This window comes from Gadus macrocephalus, chromosome 2, assembly GCF_031168955.1.
Source record: "Gadus macrocephalus chromosome 2, ASM3116895v1".
NCBI classification, from domain to species: domain Eukaryota; kingdom Metazoa; phylum Chordata; class Actinopteri; order Gadiformes; family Gadidae; genus Gadus; species Gadus macrocephalus.
In genome coordinates, this window is record NC_082383.1 from 5,671,893 (window position 1) to 5,688,128 (window position 16,236).

Consider the following 16,236-nt stretch of genomic DNA (forward strand, 5'->3'; position numbering starts at 1 on the left):
ACCATTCCAACATTTGATATTATGCTACACTTGTTGCCAACGTCCTGCCAACAGGAAATTACAATAAACAGCTTTTATATAATGTCCACCTACAATATATGAACCAAAGCTGATGACAGATGCTCTTTGGCTTTGTGTGTGACTGTAGCTAACTGAATGTATGTGAATGTATGCGATAACAGCTCACCTCGTGTAGGAGTATTGTTAATTTTAGCTATAAGTTAAATGCTAAATATAGAAATACACAATTTACACAATTTAACAAAAACACATGTAGTCTTATATAAACCTACCTTTCAGATGCTTCAGTGTTTAATAATAGATTTGTATGCTGTCACAGAATAACCAATAAGAACCAGTTCTGGGTTCACTCAAATGCTATAAAAGGAGCGGGGCTCTGATGCTTCGTGGTGACGCAGCAGCGACTCGGTGAGACTGTATAGGACACCGCGCGCACTGAACCCTCAGAACACTTGCTGCTCAGTCACGCTCTACATCCACACCTGGCCTGCCCAGGACATGCTTGGGAAATGGAGATGAACGCAAATGAAAAGTTGTATCTTTCGGCTGAAGGCATCTCCGAACCTTGCAATTCTTATCCCGGGCATCACCCATACCGCTTGACTGGAGGGAAGAACATTACGCACAAGAAAAGTGAAAGTGTGTCGCCTAACCCGAAACGAAGCCTGCAGAACAAATGCCAGTCGCAATATTCCAATTCCAGTGTTGCCATCTCAGATATAGGTGCAACCATGGCAGACACGGGCATGCTGAAAACGGTCAAGGCACGATGGAGACAAGACAAGAGGGATTGCGTCGGATCCTCCAGTGCTGATGACGAGAAGCGTTCTTCGTCCGATCAACTCCAAAAGAAACCAGTTGAAGATTTACCCAAAACGCCACTTTCCAGTGAGAACAGTGGCGACGGGACGGTGCCCCCCGGACAGATCAAGCCGAGGAACTGTCGGCGGATCGTAGTCCTGGGCGCGCCAAAAGTTGGAAAAACCAACATCGTCCGTCGGTTTCTGGGGGACGAGTTTGACGAGCGGTATGTGCCGACGACGGAAGACTTCCACAGGAAGATGTACCACATCCGAGGGAAACCTTATCTCATCGATGTCCTGGACGCCGCGCGGGAAAGAGAATTCCCCGCAAAACGGAGGTTATCCATTTTGACAGGTAAGAGCAAGAACGCGCAATATTGCAATGCAATATCTGATTTTACTGAATAAATTTGACTTTAAACACATACATGGCACATTTTCACATTCAGAAATAACAAATTAACTTAATACTGGTGTTTTCTTTGATTGACAGGTGACATTTTTGTGCTGGCGTTCAGCTTGGATGACCGAGACTCGTTGAAGGAGGCGCGCAATCTGCGCAACGAGATCATCTCTAGCAAAACAACTCTGATGAAATCAAAGGACTCCCCGAGGGTACCGATTGTCATCTGTGGCAATAAAGTCGATCTGGCCGCGGGGAGGGTCGTGAGCCGGTCGGAAATCAGTGAAATCCTCGGCGAGGACGCTGCGTACTACGAAACGTCGGCCAAAGCAGGCTCCGGACTCGATGACGTGTTCAGGGCGCTCGTGACGTTGGGTGGGCTGCCTGCCGAGATCATTCCGTCACAGCATCAAACAATATCCCTCCACACCTATCAGTCGCTTTTCTCCAACCAGAGAGCGGTGAGGAAGATGAGCAGCGAGGTCCCGATGGACGGGCCGTGCGCCGCGCTCTGCGCGTCGGCGCGCCGCCCGAGTTTCAACAGTGACCTGAAACTGGTGCTTGGATCAAGCAGCAGTAAGAACAAACCCAAGAAGTGTCAGATTCAATGAATTGAGAATCTTCTTAAACCAACATTGTAGTAGTATGCTACGATATTATATTATGTAAGGAGTTATACTCTTTGGCGTCTGGCTGGACCGATGCGTCGTGTTTCTTTTTTGTAATTGCACGTTACGAATAAACTCTTATACTGATTATCTCTGTGTTGTCGAGTGTTTGTCCTTCATGGGTCTACTGCACTTATACAACAATGACGTCACCCCAACAATGCATTTGCCGCCCGGAAAACCGAGTGCGCTGAGGGTCTGATTCACATAGATGCGTTGTCTTCAAGTAGCCAGTCTTTTATTAGCAGCCCAAATTTGGACTATAGAAACAGGAAACATACATCGGAGTGCACCAACAAAAACGGTGGCATATGGTGTGCGTCATGTGGCACTTAAACACTCATGAATATGAAAAGGATTTGTTCCAATTTATTCTGTTGTCGAATGTTTTTACAAGATCAGTGGTAGGCCTACCATACCACCTCACATAATGGCTGATAATGGTTCCGGTAAATTCTAATTTTCATTTGCGTTAAACATTTACAAAATTACTTTGATTAGCTAATACAATTACCACATTGTACGACATCTTCCTGAAATGGACCAATGTGAATCAACATAGATAAGAATAGGTGTAATAATGCCCTTTTGCAAACGGACAGAGATGTTAATGATCCGTATATCAACCAACCAGTGATATTGAACTAGGAAAATATAAATAGTAATATACTGTATAATGCAAACATACATCAGTCAGCCTGGACAAATAAAGAAAAGCATGTCTAGCCCATGACCCTTCGGTCACCTGGTCCCCTTGGCAACCGGGTCTGCGTGTCTGTCCTCAGGGTATGTGTGTCTGTCCTCAAGGGCTCATATGGCCTTCCAGCGCCAGCAAGAGTGTTGGCAGCATGCCGTCGAGTAGCGCCAGTCCGTCCCAGGAACACCGTAGCCCTCTACCATGGAAAAGAGACAGAGAGATAAGACCGCTTATCAGAGTAGATCTGGAGATAGGCGGACAGAACGTATTGCGTTCCGTCTTTTTGGGGGATTATTTACATGAGAGGTTGGGAAATGTTGAAGAATCGATTACCGGTCGTCGAGAATCAAATGTCCGCTTAGTAGCAAGTTTTGGACGTCCGGATATGTGCCAAACACTGTCTGGAGGTCTGCTTCAGGGCAGAAGATGTGCCAATGCTGTTTTCAAAAGAGTGAAAGGGATATTAGATATATGGAATACTACTATGTAACTAATATGTCTATATCTATATACACAAGTAGTAGCAGATTATAGTTGTTTATCAAGTCATGTTCTTGAAGAAAATTCACCTGACAAATACAAAAAGCTCGGAAATTTACCACCAGTAGACAGGCCAAAATAGGTATTTTTAGATATAAAAATTGCCGCATCACGCCTGACGAACATTGGAGCACCTGCTTTTAGAGCAGCCATCGCCATGGCAACAGCGTTGCAACGTAGCTCTATTGGCCCTTTACTCTGAGGAGCGGGCGGCCCTACTAATCAATTCACCTGGTGAGCAATGCCCTCTGTCAGCCTCAGCCCCATCGCCAGCACCTCCTCCAACCTGCACGCACACAGACACACACACACACACACACACACAGACACACAGACACACACACAGACAGACAGACAGACAGACAGACGCACACACAAAGACACATCCACACACACAGACAGACAGACAGACACACAAAGACACATCCACACACACACAGACAGACGCACACACAAAGACACACACACACACACACACACACACACACAGACAGACACACACAAAGACATATCCACACACACACACAGACAGACGCACACACAAAGACACATCCACCCACACACAGACAGACACAGACACACACACAAAGACACATCCACACACACAGACAGACAGACGCACACACACACACACACACACAGGCAGACAGACGCACACATACTTCATGAGAGGACATCACACATCCCTGGATTGTGACTAAGACCCAGACGTGATAGAAAACAACACTTTAAAGAGTGTTTGCTCGCACAGAGGATACACTCTTCAATATTTAGTCGATGTATTACACACTGCTTCGATGAGCAGTCGGGCCTCATCAGGGGAGGGGACACACACACACACACACACACACACACACACACACACACACACACACACACACACACACACACACACACACACACACACACACACACACACACACACACACACACACACACACAACTCACAGTCCCAGAGGGCTTGGGAGGGGGATCCTTCTGCGGGTGGCGTGACCCCTGTGCTGGACCTCTTGGATCCAGAAGTCTGGCTCCAAGGTCTGGACCCTGGCCTCCCTGACGGCCCTTCCCTCCCCTAGGGGAGCAAAGCGCCCGTGTGCCCCTGTAGCGTCACAGCGTGGCATGCACTCTTCATTATTGAACATGAATAATAAATCGGATAGCTATACGTAGCTATACACTTAGCTAAATAATGAGTGATGGGTGAAGAGGTATTGGTCTACCTGGGCCCACTCCAATGTACTGCCCACCCTTCCAGTAGTTCATGTTGTGATGGCTGACGGCGTTCTGTAGTATCAGAGAGAGGGTGTCATCACGAGAGCTTGTGCGCCGTGCATGTCAGGTCAACCTAGAAAGTTCTGGGACGGTCCGAGGCATCCTAACCTCAATTAGCCGGAGAAATAAACCCCTTTGTAAACTGCAATTCAATTGTATGAACTCCTGGTGGGTTAGAAAAACGGTTAAAGGAAGTAAATTGTCCTTTCATAATGAATGACTCATTCGTTGATTGAGTCAGACCTGTTTACTCAAAAGGAGGACAACAGAGATGACAGAAAAGCCAATCAGAAACCCATTAGGGGCCCTCCTAATATGATTCAAACGAGGTGGGTGGTAATTGGAGGGTTATAAGCCAGTTTGGGAATGAAACTGAATTGGGAGTGAAAAACAATTCAAATAATAACCAAACCTATTCATGCGTTTGACCCAACCACGAATACATCTCATGTAACGTGAATTCAAACTGTTGCTTCAGTTGCCCTGTATATCAGACAAAGCAAAGCAGCACAAAACCCAACAACAGCAGCAAAAGACAAAGCCTCCATCCTCAGAGCCGCCGAGGAGACGTGGGGACTCACACGTCTGGCGAAGTTCGAAACCTCGTACTGCTGGAGGCCGTGCTGGAGGAGAAGCGTCCGGGCAGAGTGGTACATGGCCGCCGTCACCTCCTCCGCCGGCAGGACGAGCTGGCCCTGCTCCACCTGCATCGAAGGACATCTTTAGACAAAGCATGACAGAACCTGGACTTTATTTTGATTTGAGCCAGTGGAGTTTCTGCAAAAGGAAAAGAAAATCTGTGTCGCCACAAGGGGCAGAAGTGTAAACCAGTTGCTCGACAGCCTTCTGTGGTGGACAGGCCCAGAGTCGCTTGGACAAAGACATGTAAGATACTCTGACAATGATATTGAACCAAACGAAAATGATGACGCCGTAAAAAGACAATATAAAAGTTTGTCGAAGGGGACATATTATACCACCACGTGTGAGTGTGATTATCCCTTACAAGCCGTTTGAAATCTGCTTCTTCTGACATCACTAGTGGGCGTGTCCACCTAGATGTGTTCTGGATAGATCCGTCTACCAGCCTACCTGGTGGACTGTAGCAAAACGTTGCTCATCTATCCAGCACACATATAGGTGGCCACGCCCACTTGTGATGTCAGAATACGCCGATTTTCAAAACGTGATAAAAAATGTCCCCTTTAAATCCCAAACGTTAACGACCTGTTTGAACAGCGCGGTTCCCCGCTCCACCGTCAGCTGGTACAAAGACACGTGGTCGTCGCACACCCTCAAAAGCTCAGATAGCTCCCGCTCCCAGGAGCCCAGGGTCTGGCCGGGCCGCCCGAACATGACGTCCACCGACACACGGCCGGGGCACAGCCGCCGGGCCTCGGCGAGGGTCCGCAAGGCATGCTGGGAGTTGTGGTCCCTGCCCAGGAGTTTGAGATCCTTGTCCTGCAACGACTGGGGGTTCCAAAGAGGGAGGAGTCATGGAATGAGAATATTGTTCAGAAATATACTGTGTTTGTATATATTGTGATGTTTAAGATATATTTATGGATGAATTGACAGAAGAAAGAACAATAGGAGACGGCTATCACCTGAACACCGATGGAGAAACGGTTTACCCCCGCACGGTGAAACTCTTCTAACCTGGACATCCCTACTGGGGTCGGGTTGACCTCTATGGTGACTTCAGCGCTGTCCGCCAGACTAGCATGTCTGGATATAGACTCCAAGACCTTCTCAATGGTGGAGGGGTGTGCCAGACTCGGGGTTCCACCACCAAAAAACACAGATGTGATGCTGTAAAAAGAATAGCTGAAATGGGTAGGAGGTACGAGCGCCTAACCATCCCGGGTTCGAGAAGAAAATGACAGTTGATCGTTAAAGGGAAATCTGTTTATAATCTGAATTGTCCCACTCCCCATACCTAGACACTTGACTCAGCCGCAGTAACGTTTCAGTCTCCCGCTGAAGGCAGTCAGCCATAATGGAGCTGTTATCAGCTTTGGGGATGTACTTGTTAAAGTTGCAATAGGAGCATCTTCTAAGACAGTAAGGCCACTGCAGTAGGAAAAATACATAAAAAGGGTAGGAAGATATTTTGAGGACAATGCATTTTGAGTACAAAGGAATCGATTCCACATCTCAGAAAAATGACTAATTGTACAAAAGACAAGCATGCGTAACGGGGAGACGTGCCTTCTCGACTGCAACTCACATGCACGTATAATGACGCCTCCACTGAAAGCGGCGAGGGCTGTGCGCTCTCTGTCACTGCAGCTTTTAGCTCACCAGTTGAAACCCTGGTAGAGCAGCGCCTACTGCCGCTTGAAAACGGGACTGTTATTGTCTTGAAGAACAGTACGCGTTTAATCATGGTCACGTTAGTCATCGTAAAATAACTCTAATTCAACACTTTAATTGGTTTCCTCCTAGAGCCGCACCCACATGCGTCATTTGTCTATCTCACAATCACATTCCGGTTAACTTGTGCCATTACGGCATAGCATCAGTCATGCTTCATCCCTCGCAAAGTAAAACGAATGAAGTAAGCGATCAACTAGCGCACAACATGTCCTCTAGTTTCACGACTGCACCCCATGGCACCAACTAGGAGGAAGTAAACATGGTAACTTCCGCTTTGGTTATTCCCAACGTTGACCACGTCGTAGTGCTGTTGTTCGTATTCACTGTCATGCTGCTGAAGGTAGTAGGCCTACATATGTTAGGTTGACATTATGGTCACATAATCACATTAGGTCACAACATGAGAATACAAATAAGAATATTTAAATGTTTATCTATCTGTTATACTACAATTATGTGTGCATAATCAACTAATTAGTATAAACTGTAAAGCAATATTTACTAACCCTTCCCTTGGATTAAACATCAGTAGTTCATTGCGGACAGCCAAATCCTACAAAGACACTGCTCTGTTATTTGAAAAACTAATATAGGGTGGGGAACTATGCAAACCCTTTGCATAGTGCATAACTGACCCAATGAGCTATTGATTTCCCTGGCAAAACATTGTCTAGCTAGTAGATTGAAGTCAAATAACCTTGGAAAAGGCCTGTGAAATGTGTTATGAAATAGTCATATAACTTCCGTCATAGCCACACCAGTGTTTGGTGTAGCACTGTTCCCATGTATTCTGACGTTGTTGTAAATGACATGTTTAACTGTTATCTGATGTCATAAAAAAAAAGAAGAAAGAAGTGTCTGCCCTCACTGCCAGCATTCTGCCCGAGGTCATTTTCCATCAAAACTGATCACCCTCTGACCAATCACCAGACTGAGAGAGAGAGAGAGAGAGAGAGAGAGAGAGAGAGAGAGAGAGAGAGAGAGAGAGAGAGAGAGAGAGAGAGAGAGAGAGAGAGAGAGAGAGAGAGAGAGAGAGAGAGAGAGAGAGAGAGAGAGAGAGAGAGAGAGAGAGAGTGTGACAAGCACACAAAGAGAGATAATGAGATAGGGAAAGATATAGTCATTTATTTACATCCATGGAAATTCTACATGCAACAGCTTTGTGAGGGACTTCAAAGGATTTAACCATAACCCACACTAAACAATAGCATCTATCAGCTATAAATATACCCAAAGGATAAAAGAAAGAAGGGTGAGTTTCCCCTTGTTTTATTGAACCGGTAAGATATTACATAAAAAGGACTCAATATGTTTTAAATCTCGGTACATTCAGTGCGGATGCCCAAATTTAATAATAACTATTTTGCTGAGTAACTAAAGTAGTTAACTGTTGATACTCGGAAAGAAATGATTTCAGTCTGACTGTATCAGGTTAAGCATAACCCTGTTTCCCTCTGGCAGCGCCGGCTATGGAACTACGGCTCCTGGTGATCGGAAGCAACGGCCCAGCTCAGTTCCAACTGACCAACGCCATCCTGGGGAGGGAGGAGTTCTCCAAGGAGGTCACCGGCATTCCCTCCAGCATGAAGAACACGGGACAGCTGGCTGGGCGGCGGGTGGCCGTGACCAACGGTCCGAACATCTACACCAAGGACATCACCGAGGCCAAGAGGAAGATGGAGCTGAAGAGGTCAAAGTGCTTGTGCGTGCCGGGCCCCCACGCCCTGCTCGTGGCCTTCGACCTGGAGCAGATCTCCCTCAACGACATCCAGACGCCCAAGCTGGTGACCAAGCGCTTCGGGGTGAACTGCCTGCGCCACTGCATGGTGCTGCTGGCCTACGAGGGTCCCCTGGAGGGCGGCGCCCTGGACGACCGGGTGCTGCGCAGCGACTGGCACCTGAAGGAGCTGGTGCAGAAGTTCGGAGGGCGCTACCACGTGTTCAGCAAGAACTGGAGGGACGACCGGCGGGACGTGGAGTTCCTGCAGAAGGTGGAGTGGATGGTGGCGTCGGGCGGGGGCGGCTTCTTCTCCAGCGGGACCTTCCAGCGGGCGGAGTCCAGCGTGAGGAAGGAGGAGACGCGGATCAGGAGGCAGCGGGCGGCGGAGATGGAGAGGGCCGGCGAGGAGCTGGAGCAGCGCTTCAGCGGGGAGGAGCTGCAGCGGCAGCGGCAGCTGTACGACTACGTGGTCGGGGCGGAGATCCGGGCCGAGGCGGAGATGGACAACGGCTGGCTCAGGACCTCCCTGGCCAGGGGGCTGGGCACCGGCCTGGCCGTGGGCGCCATGATGGGCGCGCTGGTCGGCGCCGTGGAGGGTCCCGGGGGCATGGTCCTGTACGGGATAATAGGAGGCGCGGTGGGGGGCGCCGCCGGGGGGGCCGCCCAGGTTGCCATTGACAACCTGGAGGACAGAGTGGCCCCCGCGGCCAGGCTCAACTTCAACTCCATCTTCATCAACCGGTTCTTCCCCTCGGCTCGGGGGTGACGCGGAGCAGCCGCCGTCGGTTATGATTTGTGAATCGAACCACCAAATGGAAAGGAAGGTTTATATCACCTGCTTTCAGTGCTTGAATTGCTGTAGGATTTTGTACCAACACAGCTAGCGAAACTGTATATGAAAACTAAGTCTGCCTTACTGTCTTTCAAGTACTTGATGAGTGATAAGTACATGTTAATATGACCGTTGCAGAGTTACACAGCGCAAACTTCCTTTAGGTATCATTTGTTAAGCGAAAACAACATACAATCAACAACAAGGTATACTCAAGCATTGCATACAAATAACCAAACACTGCACTACGAACGCAATAAATAAATGATTATCTGTTGAACTATGTCTCCTTGGCCGTTTCTTTCTTCAAAGTCCTCCATTTCCTGGTGTCGGGCTATATACCTGTGTACCTTCCTCTAGATGCCCTGATAATGTTCAGGGTGGAGCCTGAATGGGCTGCCATTGTCTATGTCGCTGGTTTCCTGCCCACACTACAGCTAACTACACCTGTCTCACGAGCCGTCTGGGAGTCAATACAGAGAACACAGCGTACTACGCTGAACAGTTTAGTGTTTGGGTGAGGACACCTTGATAGGTAAGTCAAGCACTTTTCTTTAGTTCTACAGCATTCCTTTGAATAAATTGTTTGAGTTTTAAAAGAAGGTTTTTTGCAGGCCTTTCATATTGAGAACACATCACCAGGGCGTAGGGTTTAACGGTTAATGTTCCCATTATTATAGAAATGACCCATCTCAGCTAAGTCTTTCGAAAAAGAACATTCACACGAAGTGGGAAGAGTTATGCTATGCTATGGCTGCTGTTTTGTTTAGGAATCTGTGTCTAAGTGACGCAACACACTATTTGTAGCTACCTGTTCTACTGCATGCTTTTCATTATACCTCTGTTGATAAGCTGTATATTCTGTACACATAAGTTTGTTGTTTAACACATTTAGAAATATAGTCAATAGCAGTGATTTAGCTTAGAGAGGTTGATGACATTCAACAAGGGAACAACAAATAAGAGATAATACGACCTTTTGAATAGTTTTTGGTTGCATAACACGAGGTGTCCTGTTTCTCTCATTGTGGGAGTAACTGTGTTGAATAGAGAGAAGACCAATTTAAATAGGAGAAAATCTCTGTTTCGATGTTTACAGCTCTCCTTCTCGAAGTACAGGCCAAGGACAGTCCAAAAATAGAACCTATACTATTGTACTATACACAAGGTATAGTGCAAGCTTATAGCTGCTATCTAGTCATAAGACAGCTGTACTACTTTACTATTCTTCTATATTATTGTATTATTGAATTGTAGAAATTTGTAAAAACTTTAGTTTAAGATTTGCTCAACTTGCTCAGTCTGCATTTATTGTTTGCATTTATTGTAATTGAGAATTCCTACCAGCGTATTGTTCAATCTTCTATGCAGTTTCAGTCCATAGTTTTATTTAATTTATATTCGAGTATATAAACATACGTTGTCTTACAGCACTGTAATTGGTTAGAGAACGGTCTTCTGTGTAAATATGTCACTTTGCATGATATGCATAATGTAATTCTATACACTTTGACATCTGTATTTCAAGACCTTTGTTTCTGGGGTTCTTTTTCCTTTAGAGCATGGCGTCTACCGTCAGCCTACTCCGTGAGAAGTCCTTCCTGTGCTTTCTGTGCAGAGATGTCTTCATCAATCCCGTCACTATTCCATGCGGACACAGTTTCTGCAAAACCTGTCTCTGCCATTCTTGGTCCAAGCACCAGTCCACCTTCTGCCCACAGTGTAAAAGAGTGTTTTCCACAAGGCCGGACCTTAGTATCAACAGAATCCTCGCAGATGTGTCAGAGAACTATAGGAAAAATCGGCCGCTGAAGCCACCCGTTGAAAAAGTTGTACGTATTCCTCCTCATTGGTCTAGGAAATGATCACAAAAAACTAAATGACATGTCATCAGGGAATTATTTAAATGTATGTCTTGCTTTCGCACATACAGGAAGCGAATGTTGGGCAAATGATTCAGGAAAGGCAGCACAAGATAGAGAGGTTGAAGTATTCGGTCCAGCTCCTAAAGGTTTGTTCTCCACATCCATCCATATTTGACATGTTGTGAGGCCTTAAATCCTACAGGATTAGCATTAATCCATAAGGTTGGCCTGTCCACTCAGACCTCTTGTCTCAGAGAGGTGCGAGAGAGCCAGAAGGTGTTTTCCGCTCTGGTCCATTCCATGGAGAAGAGCCACAAGTGGGTGGTGGCCGCCATCGAGGAGCGGGAGCAGGAGGAGGAGAGGAAGGTGGAGATGCTGATCCATGATCTGGAGCAGGAAATCAGACAACTGAGGAGCCAGGAGCAGAGAAAGGAGGCCCTTAAATACGGTTCTCAGGTTCTTCATACTAGCGAAAACGACGATGCGGAACCCGTCGTGCCATCGGTATTGATACTAGATTCTGGATGATGCAACACTTACCCCCTTTGGTGCTGACGGCCATTTTACAGTTGTACTTTCTTTCTTGTTTCTCGACAGTGTGCGTCTCTTACTATTTGCCCCACCGATATGAAAGACTGGTCGAAGGTTACCATGGAAACCGACCCTTGCGTTGCCATCACCAGGAGAGCTCTTTCTGAGATGATGGATATGCTAAAGGAAGAGGTTAATCGACTGTCAAAATCTGGTCAGTAATATGGATCTCTTCACTAATCACAAAGCCATTACTAAGTACATAGTATTAGTTGTATTTTACAAGTTTACCAATTCCTTTCCTTCCTTTGCAGAACTTAAAAGAATACGGAAATACACAGGTATGTAGGATGTAAGCGTCTATGTAGGATTCATTCCTCAACTGTATCTCCAGACTTTTGAGATGATCACTCAATTTCCTTTCGATCACAGCGGATGTCAACCTGAGTCCTAAGACGGCGCACCCCTCGCTCTCCATCTCAGAGGACAGAAAGCAGGTGAGACACACGGACAAGCTCCAAGAGGTGCCGGACAACCCCAAGAGGTTCGACCGCGTGGCCAACATCCTGGGCAGGGAGAGTTTTGGCGCCGGCCGGTACTACTGGGAGGTGGAGGTGGGGGACAAGTTGGAATGGAACATCGGCGTGGTAAGACAGACCATCAACAGGAAGGGGAAGTTCACCGTCTGCCCGGCCAACGGCTTCTGGACTCTGAGCCTCAAGCCCGGAGGCCAGTACATCGCCAACAGCTCACCGGCCACGGTGGTGGCCGTGGAGGAGAAGCCCAGGAAGGTGGCTGTGTTTTTGGACTATGGAGAGGGCCACGTGTCCTTCTACTGCGTGGAAAGCGGGGTTCACATGTTCACATTCAGGGACAGCTTCACAGACAGACTCCATCCGTTCTTCAGTCCTGGTCGCCTACACGGAGGCCGGAACGCTGCGCCTCTTATCGTCACCTCCAGCTGTTGCAGCATCTGAACTTCTTATGTAAGATGACTGAAAATGATCCATTTTTATACGACTGAATTGTTTTCACTGTACTTTCTTGTTAAATGTGCCTCCAATTGTTCTTTGTAAATTATTCAGGTTAGTCATTGAACGTCGCATGGGCACAACAATTAAAAAGAATTACCATCGGGAGCTCTGCTTGCAGTGTGTGATACTTGTACACCAAAGCAATGAAGGCAGTGACTCCCCTTTCATCGAAGCCAGGAGCCAAGGGCAATAAAAATACAGAAGATGAAAAGAAGAGAATGGGAAGAAATGTCAAGCATGCCAGAGAGTAAAACCGAGATGAAAAAGTGGAGAGAATAAGATGGGGTGGGTGGCTGGGTTGGTTGGGGTTGCAGAGTGGGATAGGGGCTGCCAGTGAAGCTGAGGTGGTGCTGGTGGGGAGGGAGGGAGGGAGGGCGGCGAGCAGAAGCGAGGGCACAGCGGAACAGCAGGGCATTGTGTTGGTACACCAGGCACTGGGAGACACATTCAGATATATTCACTTATTCACACGCTGACACGGGCGTGCACACGAGCGCGTGCTTCTGCCCACTGCCACACAGACTTCCAGTGGCATCTGGGAGGGCAGCCTCCCTCCCCAGTCCATTGCTGGGTGTTGAAGCTGACTGTGCCTCTCCATCACCTGACCCTCACCAGAGCCAGACCGTCCGAAGCGCTCTTCCTTGGCTCGCCTTGGGGGAATAAGGTGAATACTTTGGGCGTTAGTGTCCAAGAGCGCCGCTCATTGAAGAACGAAAAGGAAGACGAAGACCTGTGGACCACTTCCAAAGGGAGACGAGAGTGAGTTGATGCTGTTCCTTTGGTCATGAATACTTTGGTGTCCGTTGTGGGTGTTGGTATCTCCACAAGTTTCAGGAAGGAAATAGGGGAAACTTAAACATTATTATCACTCAGGATCGTCTGTACTGATGGGGAATAGTTCGAATTTTAATAGAAGTTGTATAAATGATTTGACATCTGACCAATTATTTTATCTCGATCCTGGTGTGGACAAAACATCGACAAATATCGGCCGTTCTGGATACTTGAATCTGTTCAACTTATTTTTGTCATTACTTAATACTCATTACTTTGTTACATATAGTAATAGGTTGGTAAGTATATGTACTACTACAATGAGCACTACCAGTATATTAAATAGTGATACATAGGAATGCACCTGTCTGTGCTTCCCTTTGTTAAACCATAATAACGGTGTAGCCTTTGGTGAAGTGGTCTGCTGTTGGAATATGAGCCGTTTTAATTTTACAGTAGCGGTAAAAGACGCAGTGCTAACTTCACGGCCTCCGGGCCCACTCCACGGGCCGTCATGAAAGCTGCTTGTGTTCAGAATGTCCTCATGTTTTTCTGAGATAATCCACTCACCGAGCAAGGCGTAGCTCTACACCCACAGCTGTGTCAAAGAGAGCCATTCTCTCTGCTACTCATTGGAATCCTCTCGCCACGGGCCTCCCAACATGTTTCCTACAAGTATTTATGATAACTATATGCATCCATGAAGGGCTTCGATGCGTTGGTCATTCAATGGTAATTGTAGTAGACAGAGGGGTGAATTCATGTTTCAATTATTTTGGGTGGCTGATGGTGTTTGCCTGACGTAGTATAGTTAAATACACAATAGTGATGACCGATTGTATTGTTTGTCTTTCAGGTTGCTCGGCCGCTGTCTGCTTTCACAGCTGTCTTCCCATCACGGCATCGACCCTCACCACACAACGGGAGCCTCGTCTGGTTGGAAGTAGACTTTGTCCCCGCGAAGGAGAAAAGACACTGATCCCACATCACCAGCTGCCTCCGTCCGACTCCGACAACAGCGATCACCATGGCGACCACGGGTATGCAGCTGCTCGGCCTGATCATGGCCATCGTGGGCTGGGTGTGCGGGGCGATCGTGTGCACCATGCCGCTGTGGCGCGTCACCGCCTTCATCGGGAACAACATAGTGACAGCTCAGATCATCTGGGAGGGCCTCTGGATGACCTGCATCGTGCAGAGCACTGGGCAGATCCAGTGCAAGGTGTACGACAGCATGCTCGCCCTGCCGAGCGACATGCAGGCGGCCCGTGGCCTCACGGTCCTCTCCATCATGCTTTGCGGCGTGTCGCTCTCCCTGGGCGTGGTGGGCGTCAAGTGCACCAAGTGCATCGGCGTCAACAGCCTCAAGGCCCGCATCTCCCGCATCTCCGGCATCATGTTCGCCATCGCGGGCTTCCTCTACCTGGTGCCCATCTGCTGGACGGCCCACTCCATCATCAGGGATTTCTACGACCCGCACGTGGCGGCGCCGCACAAGCGAGAGCTCGGCCCAGCGCTGTACATTGGCTGGGGGGCGTCCGCTCTGCTGCTCATCGGGGGTTCTCTGCTCTACGCCGGGTCGAGTCCCCCGGGCATGCCCGGCTCGCCCACCTTCAGCAGTGGGGAGAGCAGCCCCCGCAGAGGCCCTGCCTCACAGGTTAAAGGCTACGTCTAAACTCTGTTAATATCACCCCTTTTCTCTGACTCTATCCCCCTCTCTCTCTCTCTCTCTCTCTCTCTCTCTCTCTCTCTCTCTCCCTCTCCCACTCCTTCTCCCTCTCTCTCTCTCTCTCTCTCTCTCTCTCTCTCTCTCTCTCTCTCTCTCTCTCACAACCAATGATAAACCTTCCTTACCACCTTGATATCTCTTCTTTTAATGCTACGATATTTAATGTTACTCCATTTTTTTTGTTTAAGTTATTTTAAAATGCCATTTCAATGTTATTTTGGGGATTTTATCTCATGTTATTTCATACCCTGTGACTTTAGATAACCTTTTTTTTTTTTTTGCTCTGTCAGATGGTGGAAAAGTACAAATAAAAATTCAGTCTTTCAGATCCTACACTGAAAAATGCTGTGTGTTCTTGTTCCTTGACATACGTTCATTTGATTACAACCCAAGTGGCAGTTTCATTATTTGTGAGTAATAGCTTGTTTCATTCAAAATAATGGTCAAGAGAACAGAAGGCTGTGCTTTGTTTATTTACGTATTGTCCTACTTGAGGCGGAAAGAAGCACAATGGAACAATGGAGACATGTGTACATTTGAGGTTGTGTGCATGTGTGCATGTGTGTGTGTGTGTGTGTGTGTGTGTGTGTGTGTGTGTGTGTGTGTGTGTGTGTGTGTGGGTGTGTGTGGGGGGGGGGGGGGGGGGGGGGGGAATTGTTTTTGCACAAGCGTGTGTGTGTCTGTGTGTGTGTGTGCGCGCACGAGAGAGAGCTGTTTACAGATCGAGTGTCATCGCATTTTATCTCTTACAATAATAAAACCAATTCCAAACAAAATGCAACATAACATAGACTGAACATTCAACATAGGCATTTTAAACATCAATGGGTCCATTGGATAAGTGTAAATAAGTGTAATTTCATAGAATCACCTATCTTAAGGCATAACGTTAATCTAGCAAGTGAAATCACACAAAAACACAGCACCTGAACTGTGTGTTTGTGTGTGTATAATGTAAATTTACCAGA

The 16,236-nt window shown here is 47.4% G+C and overlaps 5 protein-coding genes across 5 annotated transcripts; 4 read left to right on the forward strand and 1 right to left on the reverse strand.

Annotated features, from left to right (window-relative positions):
• Nucleotides 1-431: 431 nt before the first annotated feature.
• On the forward strand, nucleotides 432-1,968 carry rasd2a (RASD family member 2a). The gene is made up of 2 exons (XM_060036174.1): nucleotides 432-1,179; nucleotides 1,318-1,968. Exons 1-2 carry the CDS (start codon nucleotides 531-533, stop codon nucleotides 1,836-1,838), a joined length of 1,170 nt encoding a protein of 389 aa, XP_059892157.1. The 5' UTR covers nucleotides 432-530; the 3' UTR covers nucleotides 1,839-1,968.
• A 143-nt stretch (nucleotides 1,969-2,111) lies between these two features.
• rsad1 (radical S-adenosyl methionine domain containing 1) lies at nucleotides 2,112-7,031 on the reverse strand. Its single transcript, XM_060036162.1, has 10 exons — nucleotides 6,635-7,031; nucleotides 6,344-6,477; nucleotides 6,012-6,216; nucleotides 5,632-5,874; nucleotides 4,986-5,108; nucleotides 4,353-4,416; nucleotides 4,081-4,231; nucleotides 3,364-3,418; nucleotides 2,926-3,029; nucleotides 2,112-2,788 (listed from the first exon to the last, which is right to left on the reverse strand). The coding sequence occupies exons 1-10, from the start codon at nucleotides 6,806-6,808 to the stop codon at nucleotides 2,698-2,700; spliced, it is 1,344 nt and encodes a 447-aa protein (XP_059892145.1). The 5' UTR covers nucleotides 6,809-7,031; the 3' UTR covers nucleotides 2,112-2,697.
• Nucleotides 7,032-7,715: 684 nt separating this feature from the next.
• Nucleotides 7,716-9,607, forward strand: LOC132446080 (GTPase IMAP family member 3). The gene is made up of 2 exons (XM_060036185.1): nucleotides 7,716-8,035; nucleotides 8,245-9,607. The coding sequence occupies exon 2, from the start codon at nucleotides 8,253-8,255 to the stop codon at nucleotides 9,267-9,269; it is 1,017 nt and encodes a 338-aa protein (XP_059892168.1). The 5' UTR covers nucleotides 7,716-8,035; nucleotides 8,245-8,252; the 3' UTR covers nucleotides 9,270-9,607.
• Nucleotides 9,608-9,719: 112 nt separating this feature from the next.
• On the forward strand, nucleotides 9,720-12,870 carry btr02 (bloodthirsty-related gene family, member 2). The gene is made up of 7 exons (XM_060036209.1): nucleotides 9,720-9,870; nucleotides 10,895-11,167; nucleotides 11,269-11,346; nucleotides 11,441-11,704; nucleotides 11,798-11,945; nucleotides 12,046-12,072; nucleotides 12,164-12,870. Exons 2-7 carry the CDS (start codon nucleotides 10,898-10,900, stop codon nucleotides 12,706-12,708), a joined length of 1,332 nt encoding a protein of 443 aa, XP_059892192.1. The 5' UTR covers nucleotides 9,720-9,870; nucleotides 10,895-10,897; the 3' UTR covers nucleotides 12,709-12,870.
• A 291-nt stretch (nucleotides 12,871-13,161) lies between these two features.
• cldnk (claudin k) lies at nucleotides 13,162-15,601 on the forward strand. Its single transcript, XM_060036197.1, has 2 exons — nucleotides 13,162-13,524; nucleotides 14,396-15,601. Exon 2 carries the CDS (start codon nucleotides 14,567-14,569, stop codon nucleotides 15,212-15,214), a length of 648 nt encoding a protein of 215 aa, XP_059892180.1. The 5' UTR covers nucleotides 13,162-13,524; nucleotides 14,396-14,566; the 3' UTR covers nucleotides 15,215-15,601.
• Nucleotides 15,602-16,236: the final 635 nt, after the last annotated feature.